General features: G+C 39.7%; 1 protein-coding gene across 10 annotated transcripts in view; it reads left to right on the top strand.

Moving 5' to 3' along the window:
• The window catches only part of LOC132816506 (F-box-like/WD repeat-containing protein TBL1X), a 424,554-nt gene extending 408,546 nt beyond the window's left edge, over positions 1–16,008 (top strand). For all 10 annotated transcript variants that reach the window (XM_060826181.1, XM_060826180.1, XM_060826186.1 and 7 more), the window contains 6 exons: positions 1,623–1,744; positions 3,379–3,453; positions 5,219–5,346; positions 10,138–10,303; positions 10,677–10,778; positions 14,529–16,008. In XM_060826181.1, coding sequence (XP_060682164.1) covers positions 1,623–1,744; positions 3,379–3,453; positions 5,219–5,346; positions 10,138–10,303; positions 10,677–10,778; positions 14,529–14,555 — 620 coding nt within the window. In that variant the 3' untranslated portion in view covers positions 14,556–16,008. The remainder of the gene's footprint in view (positions 1–1,622; positions 1,745–3,378; positions 3,454–5,218; positions 5,347–10,137; positions 10,304–10,676; positions 10,779–14,528) is intronic.
• Positions 16,009–17,885: the final 1,877 nt, after the last annotated feature.

Below are 17,885 nucleotides of genomic sequence, written 5' to 3'. Positions count from 1 at the left end.
AATGGGCCCAAAATGCGGGAGATTTTCAGAAAGGTGTATATTGCAAAATGCCACTGTATAAACATCTGCCATTTACTCGATCTCAAGTAGTGTGGCTACATTCCAATCTTGAGGCAAGGCACTTTACTATTACAAGTCGTTCTGCTATAATGTGATAGTTGTGTTCCTCTGCAACCTCATGCTATAGAAAATCACGTTATGGAAAACTGCTGCAGAAAATTGCACTGTGGAGGATTGCTAATAGGAAATCACTATACCGGTTGAGCATTATCCAAACAACGTCCACAATTAGTCAATCAAGTTATCGCCAATTCGCATCGACGAAACATGCATTATCACAGAACAACCTGTATATTTAAATCACACTTCCAAATGCAGTAGGGAGCCTACTTTAAGTTTAGTACTGAGGGGCTAGGTTTCCCAGCACTCAAAACTCCTGGCAGCAAGATGGAACAACCAATGTAGCAGGTAAGTGCATTTTACAGAATCACATGCATACCAAAAGCAGGAAAGAATGATATCCCCAGCCTCTCAAGCAAACTGTCGCATCATTGCTGTCTCTTGTGACTATAAGAAGCTGAGAACCCACTCCCAGAGTTTTAGATTAGATTAGACTTACAGATTAGACTTACAGTGTGGAAACAGGCCCTTCGGCCCAACAAGTCCACACCGACCCGCCGAAGCGCAACCCACCCATACCCCTACATTTACCCCTTTACCTAACACTATGGGCAATTTAGCTTGGCCAATTCACCTGACCCGCACATCTTTGTGACTGTGGGAGGAAACCGGAGCACCCGGAGGAAACCCACGCTGACACGGGGAGAACGTGCAAACTCCACACAGTCAGTCGCCTGAGTCGGGAATTGAACCCGGGTCTACAGGCGCTGTGAGGCAGCAGTGCTAACCACTGTGCCACCGTGCCGCCCACAAAGAATAACCCACTTCCCTCTAACTAATGCAATTTAGAATAACCAATTCCCCTGGCGTGCACATCTGTGGAAGGAAATCCACACACATACGGAGAAACTCCCAAGGCTGGAATTGAACCAGGTCCCAGGTCCCAGTTCTTCCTCCACAATATTTTCTTCCCATTGCTGTTGTAATCCATCCCTTTACTCCAATCTATCCCAATTTTCAAGAATTGTCCAAGTGATCCTGGCTATGGTCTTCTAATGTCAGCTTTCAACTGGCTAATCCATCAATTTAGGCAGGACCCAGAATGAAGAACTGATTTCCAAGAATTCTGCATTTCTCAAATTTTGGTTTCTTTTACAACCCTCTTTGCATATTGTTGGCCATGATTTAGTTTGTTTGTCTAAGGAACTTCTTTCTTAAAGTCAGACTGCACACGCAACCCACCCAACACCCCCGTCGCTCCTTTTTTCTGATTGAGCTTCCATTTTTGTCCGATTATTCTCCTGTTGGGGATGTTTACTTACATTAAGGTCGTTATGCAAGTATAGGTTGCTGTTTCTATGGCAAGAGATCAATTCATTGTGCTCATGCTAAGTGCAGTTAGCGACTTGGAAATTGACCACATTGATTTTGTTTTGTGACATTTGGTGTGGTTTTTCTGTATTTAGACTTCCTTGCTTATGTGTAGATTGCTGTTTTCACAGCTCCTGCCTTAGATGTGGATTGGCAGAATAACACTACGTTTGCATCCTGCAGCACAGACATGTGCATTCACGTGTGCAGGCTTGGCTGTGATCGTCCAGTCAAAACATTCCAAGGGCATACAGTAAGTTCCAGTTTGAGTGAACATGAAAGGCATTTTTATGCAATGCCAAAGTTATATAGCTGTAAAGATATTCTATCTTGTACTTTGTTGGCATTGGATTATTCTGTACAGAAAGCATCTGTCAGAAGGAATATTTCTGACTTCATCTGTTGCTATGTGTTGAAACAGATTTGTGTTAACATGGACGTGCACCTCTGGGATAGGACATTAAGTAAAAATGTCAAGTATGATTATAGTTAAAAATCCTTCCATGATTTGGAAGTAAGTTTTATCATCAAATAACTTCCTGAATTTAAAAAAAGTACTATCTAATCAGTGCATTGTTCATATATGTATTTGGTTTCATACATTTTTGGTGCATTTGCATTGGGAGAGATGTTTATGAAAGACTAAAGGATTGTCTTATGACATAAATTTGAGGGACAGCAATGCCACAAAATGTTTAATTGATTTAAGATGCCTTCTCATCCCTCATTTTCTGAACATTTATGATAGCTTAATCATTTAGCTGTTAAAACTTATGGTGATGTTGTTAACAGGACAATGGACACAAACTGTGCCCTTTCCATCCGTCAACCATTAACACTGTGATGAATGTAACTTGTTGCTTTTCAAAACGGAATACAATTTATGCTGTGTCTGCTCCTGACAGGTGCAGGGAACTCCGATAATGAAATTATGAATTCCTGGCCTGTGATGACCCAATTTTTAATAAGTATACAATCATAGGTTGGGGAACCTGCAATTTTCTGCCATGCACTCAACATATACCCAGAGTGAGCAGAACAGTCTTGACTGTCATTCTAATGTGGTTTTGGCATGTGAGAATGCATCTATTTGGTGATTAACTTTTGACTAAAATCTCAAAGCTAGCACTTGTGCAATTTGACAACTATTATTTTACTGTGGCATTGCAGCAAATTGCTAGTGGAAAGCTAGTAAATCTGAATATTAGGCAGTTCTGGGATCTTAAGCCTCTTGAGGGTGTCATTGTTGTTGCAAGCTTGTATTGGGAGATCATGGTTAACAATGAGGTTCACTTACATTTAGTTGACCATTCCTCCCAAATATTGCTTGCATTTTTTTGTCCTCTGAACTATTAACAATTAATGACTTTTTTTTGCTGTGGCTGGATTTGAACCTTGGATGTACAAATTGGAAGCTGTGATGTAAACCAAAAACAAATGAGAAGGAAGATAGAACAAAACAAATAAAAGAAGTGAGGAGTGGTAAACAGAGAAAAAAAATACAGCGGTACACATTAACATCATACTATTCCGCTCTCATGAATTGAAGTCTAGGATCTTGGACAACTCCAGCCAATCAGTAATACATTTTCATGAGTACAATAAGTGTTCGGGAGGAAGTAAAAATGTCTAGGGCAAATGGAAAGTTGAGCAAGGCAAATAATTACTCAATAAATCAAATATAGGGGAAATGATTCCATCAGAGTGAGAAACAAGTTCAAGGAATATTCCCCAAAAGATTGTTAGGCTGCAGCCAAAGTTTATATGGTGTCCAGTGGATTTTGCAGATGACATGATCTCAGAGTGCCGTCTTCAGGAGAATGCCGACATGACAGGTTGTTTACTGTTTATATCAGCAAAGCTTATTTGCACGTTTTTACTTTTCAGAATGAAGTAAATGCAATCAAATGGGACCCATCTGGCATGCTGCTCGCATCTTGTTCAGATGACATGACACTGAAGGTAGGGAAACCTAATTATGATCCAAATCCCTTTGTGGTAACATATCCTTCCATCAGCTATGATTTGCTAAACAGCTGAAGTCTTAAAGCTATTTCACTGAAGAACAACCACATAATAAAACATTCCTAACAGACGAGCTTTCTTTGAGTCTGTGAACCCTTTTTGTTTTGAAAATTCACTCATCTGATACATAAAGGGACTGATCTTTATACCTTCTCTATATTAAACTATCTATAAATAAGGACAGTGTGACTGAGTTGAACTCTCCTGTCAGAAATTTCATTATGGACTGAAAAAGACTGATTAATGTCATAGTGATGTGGATCCTCAGACATGCTTTTACTTTAGCTATCGTACTATTTATCATTTCAGTGTATATGAAAATTACACAATCCCAACCCTTCCCAGAAGCACCTCAATTTTTCAACATTATTTATTAGTGTTTGAATCTTTACATACTTTCTGCTTTTTGAGTAAACTTTTAAACTTAAGATTTATTTAAATAAAATATAAACTGTGCTGAAAAAATCTCAACACTTTTGTGAAATAGTAATGGCCAAAGCAATTCCAATACAGGCTAAATTGGCAATATCTGTATGTAAACTTTTAGCTTTCTGATTTTAATCTCATGTTAACTTATACTGTTTTAAGAGCACATTTTTGGTCGTATGTGGTGTTGGTAGCTTATTTTTATCTGGGGTGGCTACTTAAACCAGTTTGAATAGCATGTGGGTCAGATTAATGCCAACAGCATGGGATTCAATCAATATCCTGACTAAGGCAGACTTTGTCTATTGACGCACCCTCCCCATGATAAAAGTAAGCACTGCATTTGGCTGTGATTTTGCAAATAGTCACTGAAGACCTTTCTTCAGGCAGTGAACTCAAGATATATAGTAACTAACACCTGATTAAATTCAACACAGATTTTACTTATATTCTTGTGCACTGAGAAGATAATACAGGATTGTTTATTCTAAGATGTCAAAGGACAACTCGCTCACTATTACCACAAATTCCAGCTATTGCTATGTTGCAGGCTTGGAATAGAATTGTGGGATAAAGTGATAGCTGCTCAGCTATGTGGCAAGCCTGTCAGTGGATAACCACTCCACCTGTGTGGTGGAATACAATGGCCTTTTATTCAATAGCTATTACCAGATTATGCATGCTCAGTATGCTTGACAAGTGAATGGTAATCCCTGATAGGATCACACATTCCAACTACTTTGCCTCAATGTAGTCCTATTTTATGAGAACAGTGAGTTATAGTGTGAAATAGCTGGCCTCAGAATGATTGACTTGACTTCTGCCCTGTACTAATCAGTTCCCTTTCTACAAAGACATAAAGTAAACTGATTAATATCTTGCAGCCATGTATAATTTAATACTTTTATATCAGTTACTGGAGCTAGTTCTGGGATAACAACAAAGCAATGCATACATACTATATATAATGAGTTTAAATCAAAACCATCACAGACACAGGATGAATTGCATCATCTTGTTTATTATAACTAATTACAGAAATAATGGAATAATAAATAGTAACCATATCATTTAACATTTCTTCTCCAGTTCAATTTTGATAATGCATTAAGATCCTTAAAATGAAATGGAAAATAACTCATCTTCCATGTATAATTGACCTTCGAATTTATCTTGAACTTATTTTCCATGTAAATGATGCATGACATTTTTAACAATTTTAAAACTTACAGTTGATAGTCACAGATCACTATATTATTTGCATTTCTTCCTGAAGATATGGAATATGAAGCAGGACACTTGTGTACATGATTTACAAGCCCATAATAAGGAAATCTACACTATAAAATGGAGTCCTACTGGTCCAGGTACCAACAACCCAAACTCTTACATCATGTTAGCCAGGTAAGATTAACATTTTTTTCCCAATACACATGCAGTATGCATTTATTAAAACAAATTGGCTGAAATTTAGAAAAAGAAATGTTCAGTAAAATTAGTGCACTTTTTTTAGATTAGATTAGATTTACAGTGTGGAAACAGGCCCTTCGGCCCAACAAGTCCACACCGACCCGCCGAAGCGCAACCCACCCATACCCCTACATTTACCCCTTACCTAACACTATGGGCAATTTAGCATGGTCAATTCACCTGACCCGCACATCTTTGGACTGTGGGAGGAAACCGGAGCACCCGGAGGAAACCCACGCAGACACGGGGAGAATGTGCAAACTCCACACAGTCTGTTGCTTGAGTCGGGAATTGAACCCGGGTCTCAGGCGCTGTGAAGCAGCAGTACTAACCACTGTGCCACCGTGCCCCACTTATGATGCTGATGTCTAACTTATATACAATGCACAGGGTCATGCAGTTTTTATTAACCACCCACTCTCCTATGCCTCCAGCAGTAACAGAATATTAAGTTATTGTAATTTCATATTGAATGAAAAGGGCTTCATTTTGCTTTGGCAACATCAACCAACACAGCACTCAGCTGGAATTTCTCACTGGACTTGAAGTAACACTTCAGGTGAAACATTTTGCAATCTAGATTGCACACAATTTGAACCTAACTGTTTATAAAACAGAGCAGGACCCATACCTGCTCAGTCTCCACCAGAATGATAGAAAATAGTCACCTCTCAATCCTGCCAGGTTTGCCCATGCTAAGCCGAGACATGTAATTGGTGGCTGAGAACAATCATTACTTCCTTTGTAGCCTTAAACTGGACATTAGAGTTCAAAAGAGAAAGGCAGTTTAATCCAGATGGATTCTTCACTGTTGTATCATAGCCATAAATTATGGGATGAAACATTGAACCAGATTTTCACTAATGTGATGGATCATAGAGTCATAGAGATGTACAGCATGGAAACAGACCCTTTGGTCCAACCTGTCCATGCCAACCAGATATTCCAACCCAATCTAGTTCCACCTGCCAGCACCCGGCCGATATCCCTCCAAAACCCTTCTTATTCATATACCCATCCAAATACCTCTTAAATGTTGCAATTGTACCAGCCTCCACAACTTTCTCTGGCAACTCATTCCATACCTGTACCACCCTCTGTGTGAAAACGTTGCCCCTTAGGTCTCTTTTATATCTTTCCCCTCTCATCCTAAACCTATGCGCTCTAGTTCTGGACTCCCCCACCCCAGGGAAAAGACTTTGTCTATTTACCCTATCCACACCCCTCATAATTTTGTAAACCTCTATAAGGTCACCTCTCAGCCTCTGACCCTCCAGGGAAAACAGCCCCAGCCAGTTCAGCCTCTCCCTATAGCTCAAATCCTCCAACCCTGGCAACATCCTTGTAAATCTTTTCTGAGCCCTTTAAGTTTCACAACATCTTTCCAATAGGAAAGAGACCAGAATTGCATGCAATATTCCATCAGTGGCCTAACCAATGTCCTGTACAGCCGCAACATGATCTCCCAACTCCTGTACTCAATACTCTGACCAATAAAGAAAAGCGTATCAAACACCTTCTTCACTATCCTATCTACCTGCAACTCCACTTTCAAGGAGCTATGAATCTGCACTCCAAGGTCTCTTTGTTCAGCAAAACTCCTTAGGACCTTACCATTAAGTGTATAAATCCTGCTAAGATTTGCTTTCCCAAAATGCAGCACCTCGCATTTATCTGAATTAAACTCCATTTGCCACTTCTCAGTCCATTGGCTCATCTGGTCAAGATCCTGTTGTAATCTGAGGTAACCATCTTTGCTGTCCACTACACCTCCAATTTTGGTGTCATCTGCAAACTTACTAACTGTACCTGTTATGTTCACATCCAAATCATTTATGGAAATGACAAAACGTAGAGGGCCCAGCACCGATCCTTGTGGCATTCCACTGGTCACAGGCCTCCAGTCTGAAAAACAACCCTCTACCACCACCCTCTGTCTTCTACCTTAGAGCCAGTTCTATATCCAAATGGCTAGTTCTCCCTGCATTCCATGAGATGTAACCTTGCTAATCAGTCTCTCACGGGGAATCTTGTCAAACGCCTTACTGAAGTCCATATAGATCACATCTACCGCTCTGCCCTCATCAATTTTCTTTGCTACTTCAAAAAAACTCAGCCAAGTTTGTGAGACATGATTTCCCAGTCACAAAGCCATCTTGACTATCCCTAATCAATCATCAGGATTGATTCCTGATGAAGGGCTTATGCTCGAAACGTCGAATTCTCTATTCCTGAGATGCTGCCTGGCCTGCTGTGCTTTGACCAGCAACACATTTGCAGCTGTGATCTCCAGCATCTGCAGACCTCATTTTTTATCCCTAATCAATCCTTGCCTTTCCAAGTACATGTACATCCTGTCCCTCAGGACTCCCTCCCACAACTTACCAAGGATAGGCTCACTGGTCTGTAGTTCCCTGGCTTGTCCTTACCACCTTTCTTAAACAGTAGCACCACGTTTGCTAGCCTCACCTGTGATTATCGATAATCTGAATATCTCAGCAAGAGGCCCAGCAATCACTTCTCTAGATTCCCACAGAGTTCTTTGGTACACCTGATCAGGTCCTGGGGATTTATCCATCTTTACCCATTTCAAGACATCCAGCAATTCCTCCTTTGTAATCTGGACATTTTGCAAGATGTCACCGTCTATTTCCATACGGTCTGTATCTTCCATATCCTTTTCCACAGTAAATACTGATTCAAAATACTCATTTAGTATCTCCCCAATTTTCTGCGGCTCCACATAAAGGCCTCCTTGCTGATCTTTGAGGGACCCTATTCTCTCCCTCGTTACCCTTTTGTCCTTATGTATTTGTACAAATCCTTTAGATTCTCCTTAATTCTATTTGCCAAAGCTACCTCATGTCCCCTGTTTGCCCTCCAGATTTCCCTCTTAAGTTTACTCCTACTGCCTTTATACTCTTCTAAGGATTCACTCAATCTATCCTGTCTATACCTTACAAATGCTTCCTTCTTTTCCTTAACCAAGCCCTCAATTTCTTTAGTCATCCAATTTTCCCTATACCTACCAACCTTTCCTTTCACCCTGACAGGAATATACTTTTTCCGTAATCTCGCACACCCTCCTAGGTCTTAAGTGTCTATTTATTTTGCCCTTCAGGGTTATGAAGATGATAAATTATTGAGGAGTAATTTCCACTTTCATTTCCATTGAAACTCTAAAAATAAATTTAGCATGTTTTACAAAGGTTGGGCCCTCTGCTTTTCCACTGAGTATTGGGGTCCTGTTTTAAACTTCTTTTAAAAAGTGCTTAGAATAGCACAAATAGGGAGCTTCTGTCATTGGAAGACACCCTTGCCCTGTGGGATACTTCCTTTCCATCCCCCACAGCTTCTTTCCCATTCTCACATTTTTAAAAATCTTCCATCTTGTTCCCTTCCCTGAGCTGTGAAAGAAAAACCTGGACCAAAGCCCCGGACATACCTGGAGCCAGGATCTGTGGAGCCTCCTGCTGTCCTGGCAGCACCCATTATGGACCTCTGTTGCTGCCGAAACTCTTCAACCAGCCAGTCAGTTTGATTAGCAAGCACCTCCTAAAGTGGAATATATTCTCATTGAGGGTGTAGCCTCTCCTCAGCACTTTATGGACTGTAGGGCAAGCTTCTAATTGACCAGCCAGCTGGTCACCAACTTTACTTCCAGGGTTGCTTTTTTTTAATGGAGGAGAAGAGGTTTGGCACACTGTTTGTCTGCATAATAATTGACAATGAGATATGCTTGGCATGGGGAAAGGTAATGTGTAAAACTCTAAGGGTATGCTGGCAGTTAGGAAGATTAGAAGTGAGTTAATACAGAGCAAAAACGATTAAGTTTGTCGTTTAAAGTCTAAATATCTTTTCTCAATCCTTTTTGCTCGTTTCTGAAGTAGGACTTTACCCAATAGGAGCTGGATTGATTGTACCACAGTGTTGTGGTAACTGAGTAAAAAATGAGGTCTGCAGATGCTGGAGATCACAGCTGCAAATGTGTTGCTGGTCAAAGCACAGCAGGTTAGGCAGCATCTCAGGAATAGAGAATTCGACGTTTCGAGCATAAGCCCTTCCTGATGAAGGGCTTATGCTCGAAACGTCGAATTCTCTATTCCTGAGATGCTGCCTAACCTGCTGTGCTTTGACCAGCAACACATTTGCAGTTGTGGTAACTGAGGCTAGATGTAAAATGAGATATACCATGAAATAACAGTGCTACCCCACCACTGAGCTGTTAAATATGCAGTGAAAATACTTGTCAGCTGTCACAGTTCTTGTTAAATTACCTAGCCATTGTCAAAACACTGTTTATTTGGTATTTCAACTAATTCCCTTTTTGTCAGTGGGCTGTAAGTTCTCTGATGCATTGCTAGTGGTTATCCTGGATTTGAGAGTCAAAATAACAAGCATCAATCGGCTATTCACTTATCTCAGCTAAACTCAATCTTATTCTTGTTAGATATGCATGTGGCGCATGCACTTTTCACTCATCGCTAAACAGTAATCAGGCCTAGAGCCTGAGCTATTTTCCTTTCTACAGTCCAGTTATATGCCTGCTGCAGATCTTTGACAATGAGCACTGTTGGACACATTGCGATTAAAGTGGAAATTTGTTTGACCGTGTACCTCATTGCACATGTTCTTTTTTACATTGATGACCTGATGGCTTGAGGCCATGTGGTCATTAGATACTTTGCAGTCCAGTCAAGATTAATTTTATCTTTTATTTCTCAGTGCTTCATTTGATTCTACTGTTCGCCTTTGGGATGTGGAAAGAGGAGTTTGCCTTCACACCTTAACCATGCACCAAGAGCCTGTATACAGTGTCGCTTTCAGCCCTGATGGCAAATATCTAGCCAGTGGGTCTTTTGACAAATGCGTCCACATATGGAACACTCAGGTAAGGGAGATAATACCACATGTGATATTTGCGATCATCAGATTTTCAAAATCTTTAAGCTGTTTTACAATAACAGTTTTATTGAAAGGAAATATTTCATTAGCTGTGTGTCTAATGGTAATAAAAGGCAGTACCACCTCACTTTTACATAAATTATTTGTAATGGAAAAGGAAAATAAAACTTGCTAAACACATTTGTTGAAGAAAACGAAAATGGAGTACTTTGGTGAAAAGTAGTGAGAATCACAATTGAGGTGAATTTGGCACGTGTCAAATAGCCAGTGATATTTAATAATGTAGGCAATTAAAGTATGTCATTTTGAAAAACATGTTTCTAAAATATTTTCTAACAAATCAATGTGTTTGTTTTCAGACAGGAGCTCTAGTGCACAGCTACAGAGGGACTGGGGGAATTTTTGAAGTCTGCTGGAATGCATCAGGGGACAAAGTGGGAGCAAGTGCATCAGATGGTTCTGTAAGCATTCATACTGTTCAACTTCAATTCTGTTCCCACCCCTGTGTGCACAGATGACTGAGCTTTTGTGTCAGTCAGTTAATCAGTCAGCTCACAAATACCAAACATATGCATTGTTTCAACAAGTGTGCGAGGTCCTTCCAAAAGCACATTGCCCCATAACAAATAACATTTTTTTAAAAAGATATTTAATTAAACCTCGCAATTAAAAAATAATTCTAGATATGGAAGGCAAGCTGACTTATTGTCAGTTATTGAAATGGAAAATTTCCTAGCCCTATCTAGTCCCACCTGCCAGCACCCAGCCCATATCCCGCCAAACCCTTCCTATTCATATTCCCATCCAGATGCCTTCCCGAGGGTGGGTGATTCCAGAACTAAGTAACAATAAATAAAATGCCATTTAAGAAGCTTAACAAACAATGGCTATTCAATGTTTAAAACATCAAGTCAAACTGTGTTAATTTGACTGAAATTTTTAAAATTGGCAACTTCTCATGGTTTCGTATTAGGCATGTATTATTCTATGTTAAATAGATACTGATAGAACTTACCTAGTGTTTTTTGATTTTAGTTAACAATTATTAATGCAGTTACAAAGAAGTAAATATGAGCTGTACTCAGCTAAAGTTCGCTGAAGTTAGTCAGCACTGAAAAATATATAAAAATCAAATAAGAGAATGGCTTGTCATGACTGAAACCTCTGAAATGCATTTTGTTCAAGTCAGACATGGAATTGTATGTCTTAGTTTAGGTTTTTTTTAAGTTTGTGAAGATAAGGAATATCAGTAATTGTGAAATTAAACTCCTTTTTGTTTTGGGCAGCATAAGCCAAATCCAAGCTTGCAATGGCAGATTGTAGGGCTACCTTAAGCCTAAGCTTGGGCAAGCATCCAATTCCACTCTCTTTCAATCTTTCTATTTTCCACAGCAACAAGTCTTGCCAGCTCCTTTACACTGGCTGTTTAGTGGACTGCAGTTCATTCTATCAGAATGTTCAGACTCATGTTATGGAGGATCATGGCGCTGCATTTTTCCAGGCAGCCACAGTTCCAAAGGTGGCCTCATTTCTAGCTTAGAAATCTGGAAATGGCAGCAGTTGGATGTCCATCGCAATCATTCTAGAATCAACCAATGAACAAGCCAATCGTAGGAAATCCAATCAGAGATGCCATGGAATTGCTTTGTCAAAAGCCCTGTCAGACCTGGAGAGTGCAGCTGTTGAAGAGTCGGAACTGGAGTGTGTCTCAAAATCAAAGTGCTTATGATGATTTCTTTCAGTTGAAATAAAAGAGGTCACGTTATTTTGAGAAAACATGAGTTGGAAGGATAATCCCTCCAACAGAATGCGTAGAGCTGCACCTGGACCCCTGTGACCCCTGTCTTGATCCAGCCATTTAGTGCAGTCTGTAGTGGCCTTCTGAACTAGTGGGTGGCAGCTTTCATGAGCTAGCAGCTTCACGCTTGAAGCAGACGGTCACTCCTTCCACAGGGACAGGAAAATTCAGCCCATTAAGTTTGACAGAGAAAAACGGCATTTGAATTCCAATAGTCTTGATGTAATTTGATCCCAGGTCCCACAGTCAAATAAGAGATGCTATACCCCATTATAGTGCCTGGGAGTTGTGTTTCCCCAGGGTTTCTTTTTCATGCTTTGCTAATAGATGTTTGATAAAAGTATCATTTAGGCAGATATAAATCAAGAGTGTGATGGAATACTCCCCACTTGCCTGGGTGAGTGCAGTTCCAACAACACTCAAGGATCATCCAGGATAAAGTAGCCCACTTGAATAGCACTGCATCCACTCTCTCCAACACCAGCACACAGTAGCAGCAGTGTGTACTATCTATAAGATGTACTGCAGAAATTCACCAAAGATCCTCGGACAGTATCTTCCAAACCCACAACAACTTCCATCTAGAAGGACAAGTGCAGTGGATATATGGGAACACCACCATCTGCAAGTTCCCCTCCAAGCCACAGGCCTGAGTTGAAAATATATCACTATATGACTGATGCTGGGTTAAAATCTTAGAATTCCCTGCCTAATGGCATTATGGATCAACCCACAGCAGATGGACTGCAGCAGTTTAAGAGAGCGGCTCACCACCATCTTCTCAAGGGCAACTAGGGACAGGCAACAAATGCTGGCCAGCCAGCAATGCCCACATCCCACAAATCAATATAAAGAAAAGGTAAGCATAGTCCCTGTCATACCCTTGTGAAAGTTGTAGCAAAAATGTGGGAGAAAGCCCACAGAAGTTCAGCTCAAGCACCTTAACAAGTGACTTTCATAATAGAGTCATCAATGGAGTCATAGTGTCACATCTCACATAAACATAACCTTCGGTCTAACTCATCATGCTGGCCAGGTTTCCCAAGCTAAACTAGTTCTCATGTGCCTGCATTTGGCCCATATCTCTCTCAAACTTTTCTATTCCTATACCTGACCAAATAACTTTTAAATGTTGTAACTGTACCTGCATCTACTACTTCTTAATTAGATTTCCTTAATTTGATTCTCTACAATATGGAAACAGGCCTTTCGGCCCAACAAGTCCACACTGACCCTCCAAAGAGTAACCCGCCCAATCCCATTCCCCTACCTTATATTTACGCTTGACTAATGCACCTAACACTATGGGCAATTTAGCATGGTCGATTCATGGCCTGCCCTTCAGTCTTCGTCTGTCAGTCCATTCAATATACAAACCATCCTCTGTGTGAAAAAGTTGCCCCTTAGATCCCTTTAAATCTTCTGTCACCGTAAAACTTTGTGGGCGGTACGGTGGCACAGTGGTTAGCACTGCTGCCTCACAGCGCCTGAGACCCGGGTTCAATTCCCGACTCAGGCGACTGACTGTGTGGAGTTTGCACGTTCTCCCCGTGGCTGCGTGGGTTTCCCCCGGGTGCTCCGGTTTCCTCCCACAGTCACAAAGATGTGCAGGTCAGGTGAATTGGCCATGCTAAATTGCCCATAGTGTTAGGTAAGGGGTAAATGTAGGGGTATGGGTGGGTTGCGCTTCGGCGGGTCGATGTGGACTTGTTGGGCCGAAGGGCCTGTTTCCACACTGTAAGTCTAATCTAATCTAAAACTATGCCCATAGGTTTTGAATGATCCTCCCCCGGGGAAAATATCATTGCTATTCAACTTCTCTTTGTCCTTCATGATTTTATAAACCTCTGTGCCCTCTCAACCTCCTATGGTCTAGTGAAAAAAGTCCTAATCTATTCTAGCCTCCTTTTTGCACCCTTTCCAGTTTAATCATACCCTTCCTACGGCAGGGCAACCAAAACTATGCACTACTCCAAAACTGGCCTCACCAACATCCTATGCAACCACAATGTAACTTCCTGATGTTCTGAGAACTGAAGGCTTGTTACATTCATTAAAGTTTTCCCAAGAATAGAATGGGTTATTTTCCTCCATTATTCTATTCATTGGTCTGAATTACGACAGCTATTCTTATGTAGGTTGTGACATGTTAAGATAGGCAGAGAGATATAATCAAACCATGCAATAATATACCATTATATGAAAGCAATAAGCCCATCAAATAACAGCAGCTCATCCAAACTGAAAATCTATATTTCCCTTGCAAGTATTCAGCCACTGCTTCCAATTTCTGTGCACATTTTAAATTTCCAGTATTCTGATTTTACTTTAGGTATTTTTAAAAACCAATGCTCGCTGTCTCTTCTAATTGTTATTAACAATTGTTGATTTGTTTCTGTTTTGTTTTTCCTAGGTCTGTGTGCTTGATCTACGGAAATAGCAAAGTGGCAAGATAACAGGATGTAAGACTAGACCGGCAGTGAATGTGTGGGTGGCAAATGCGCTCCTTCACCGTGTGTCAGCTCCAGAACTACAAGAACCTGACTTTTAAAGTGAAATGGTTAAAACCAGCTCTCCCTGACCATTTAATTCTAATTCCCTGCCCCACCCTTCCAAATAATGATTTTATTGTCTGCAAACCCCCAGTTCAGTCCCCTATATGAAACCCAATGGTGTGCTGGCATTTTCACCAGTTGAACCCTTCAGCCTTGGAATGTCACGCAAGGATACTGCTTCAGTTCATGCGTTGGGGTTTTCAACAGGACAGATGATGGCAATTTATGTTCGTGACTGAGAGCATTGTGCCAAACTGCAGATGCTGTGATGTACCAAAAAAAAACAAACATGAGAGAAACAAATAACACAAAATGACCAACAAAAAATGGAAATAATGTAGATTTTCCTTCCTTCATGTACTTTCCTCATTCTGGTTTGGACACTACAGTGCTGCTGAAAATGAAGAATAACATTGTGCAGTCACAGCGAAATAATCTGCAACTTTGTGATAGCAACACTTTATATTTTCTGGATTTTTGTTTTGTTTTAAAAAAAAGTTTTAGGGACGCTGGAGTATTATGTAGGTTCCTAAAAGAAGCTTTTACCAGGGTTGGATGTGAATGATTGTTTCTAGAAGCTGCAGGGAGGAATCTGTGGGGTTTTAAAACTTAAGCTTTCCTGAACTGCTGATAGACTTGCTTACATTACTGTGCTTCAGGTCGTGATCTTTTAAAAAGGCACTTCTTCAGAGAACTGCATATAAAAAGTGCTTTACATTTGAGAAGGTGAACTTGTCACCAGCTTCATACAGGGAAAGAAGACTCATGGGAAGATCCCCAGTGTATTTTTGAAAAAGAAATAGCAAAAGAAATATTTGTAATTTTTACCTTTAATCACACACCAGACCTTAAAAGCCACAACGGCAAACCGCAAACCTAGCAGACACTTCATTTTAAAGAAATGCGAGAAATGAGACATCTTAACACTGTATAAGAGCTTAAATTCTTTAATCTCATGCCATGCTTTAGGTCTTTTTTTAAAATATTTGCTAACAAAGCTGTTTAGAGCCAGGTGAGGTGCACTTTGTCTAATGTAAGGGTCTGCTTTGTTTTGTTCTCTGAGTTTTTTGAATATGTTCCTTGTCATACGCAAATAATTCATTTGTTTAATATCTGTGTTCTGGCTTTTGTTGCTTTTATTGTCTGTGTCAGACTGTCAGCCAGACTTTGTTCCTTCTCCTTGCAGCCTCTCAGGAGTTTAGGTCAGAGGAGATCACGTGACCTCTTATGTTTCTTCTAATCCAGAATGTGTGATGTAGCTCGTGCTCATTAAAGAAAACAAATCATCAAATCATATTCAATGTCTTGAATAAATTGCTATATTTTGATATTAGAAAATATGTTTCTGTGATTTTTATTCTCCTTAATATTGTCAGATTTACTTTGCATGCTTATATTTGGGTAGAGCATTGCTGGCAGGTCATTACTGACCACTTAAGTACTGCATTTTGAGCTTTTCTGCTCTAATGTTCCTAACTTAGAATTGAGCCAGATTGACCAAATTGTCCCCAGGTTCAATCGCTGGCACATACTGAGCTGATCTCAGCTGGACTGGCCATTAAGGATGCTTTGTTTCAGTGCTCCCTGGCTAAGGAAATGGAGAATCTACATTTAATTTATGAATTAATGCATCTTAGTGTAAAGTAATATGCCAACACTAGTGACAATGGGATTGGTCTTGATTGTGATAGTTGATTACTTTTCCAGACTTGTATGAAAGATTGTCACTTTGGAGACATGCAAAATATCAGCCTGAGTCTGTAGCATAGGGAACAAATTAGGAGAAATGAGAAATATATGCAGATCATTGATGCAGATGGATCAAATGATGTATTATTACAATTGTGTCCACATACATGTATACAGGTACGACAACACATCCTGCAAACTCCCTTCCAAGTCACTCACCATCCTAACTTGGAAATATATCACCTTTCCTTCACTAGATCAAAATCCTGGCATTCCCTCCCTAATGGAATTATGGTTCTATTCAGCCTGCAGTTGTACATCATGTACTGTACTTATTTGCATACCTTCACCAGTCATTGTATTTCACCTGTTATAGGGCTGATTTCCAAAAATAGATGACTCACATGAACCTTCTCCCACATGCCACATATATTAAAAAATTACAGATATAAAGCGCATGATTTTCAATCCTTTACCTGCAATTTCAGGACGTGCCTGGCAGTGAAGTAATGCAACAGTGCAGATATATTGTCATCAATTTTATAGTTCATCTTGAACTAAAAAGATATCTGCATCACAATTAAAATCCTGAAGAATCCAAACCCTACAGGCAATATTGCGTATCATGAAAAAATGTAGTTTTTATTGTGCACCTAAAAACTATTTGCGATATTATATATAAACTTGTATAATACTATCTGACCTCTTCAACATAAAATGGCACAGTTTCAAAATTCAAAAATTAAACTTCACATGCCTAGTAAATTTAATATGTCATGAATTGCTCTGAAATAGTGTCATTTCAGAAGTATCAGAATATCACTTCTGGTATTTTGGTAATTGTGTAAAATTGCACTGGAAAAAAATGCTTTGGTATATGTGTGGGCGTCCAGAGAATGCTGCTGCAAAAGTTAAAATTGTGACAGGAAAAGGAACATTATTGTTTGCTCTATAGGTAAGGTATAAAAATTATTGTGATGCTTTGACACAGACATTTCAGGCATGCCAATGGTATGATATCTGATAGTGCTATTTCTAACTCTCAAACATAAGTTGAAAATCAGATTGTTCGAACAATGTAGAATATAAACTACATACAGTCAATGCTAGCACAGTGTAACAGTGATGAACATGGTTAAGCAGTTATATACAAAAATTGGGTGATAGAGCTAAAATTGGATGCATGTAAATAGAAGAAAATCATTTCTACAAGTCCAACTTGATCATTGCTCTTGTACCAATGAAAATATCCAAATTCCAGTTAGTTATTTCTGCTGGATGTTTCACAATAGTTAATGTACAATCAACAAATCTGCATCTGCACTGTATGATTGTAAGGTTGGAATTAATGGAAAATATTTTATTTACTTTTCATTGTTATAAGTAAAACCCTTGACATTCTTAACTCTCTGACATCAAACATAAGTTTACATTTAGCTGAAAGTGGCGCAGTTGTGAAACTCAGAAATTAAACTCCATTGTGGATTGCACCAAAATAGTATTATTTATGGGAAATTGTCCGTAGT

The sequence above is a fragment of the Hemiscyllium ocellatum genome, chromosome 6 (genome assembly GCF_020745735.1).
Source record: "Hemiscyllium ocellatum isolate sHemOce1 chromosome 6, sHemOce1.pat.X.cur, whole genome shotgun sequence".
NCBI lineage: Eukaryota > Metazoa > Chordata > Chondrichthyes > Orectolobiformes > Hemiscylliidae > Hemiscyllium > Hemiscyllium ocellatum.
Note: the sequence above shows the minus strand (reverse complement) of the source record. Positions and strands in the feature narration are given on the sequence as shown.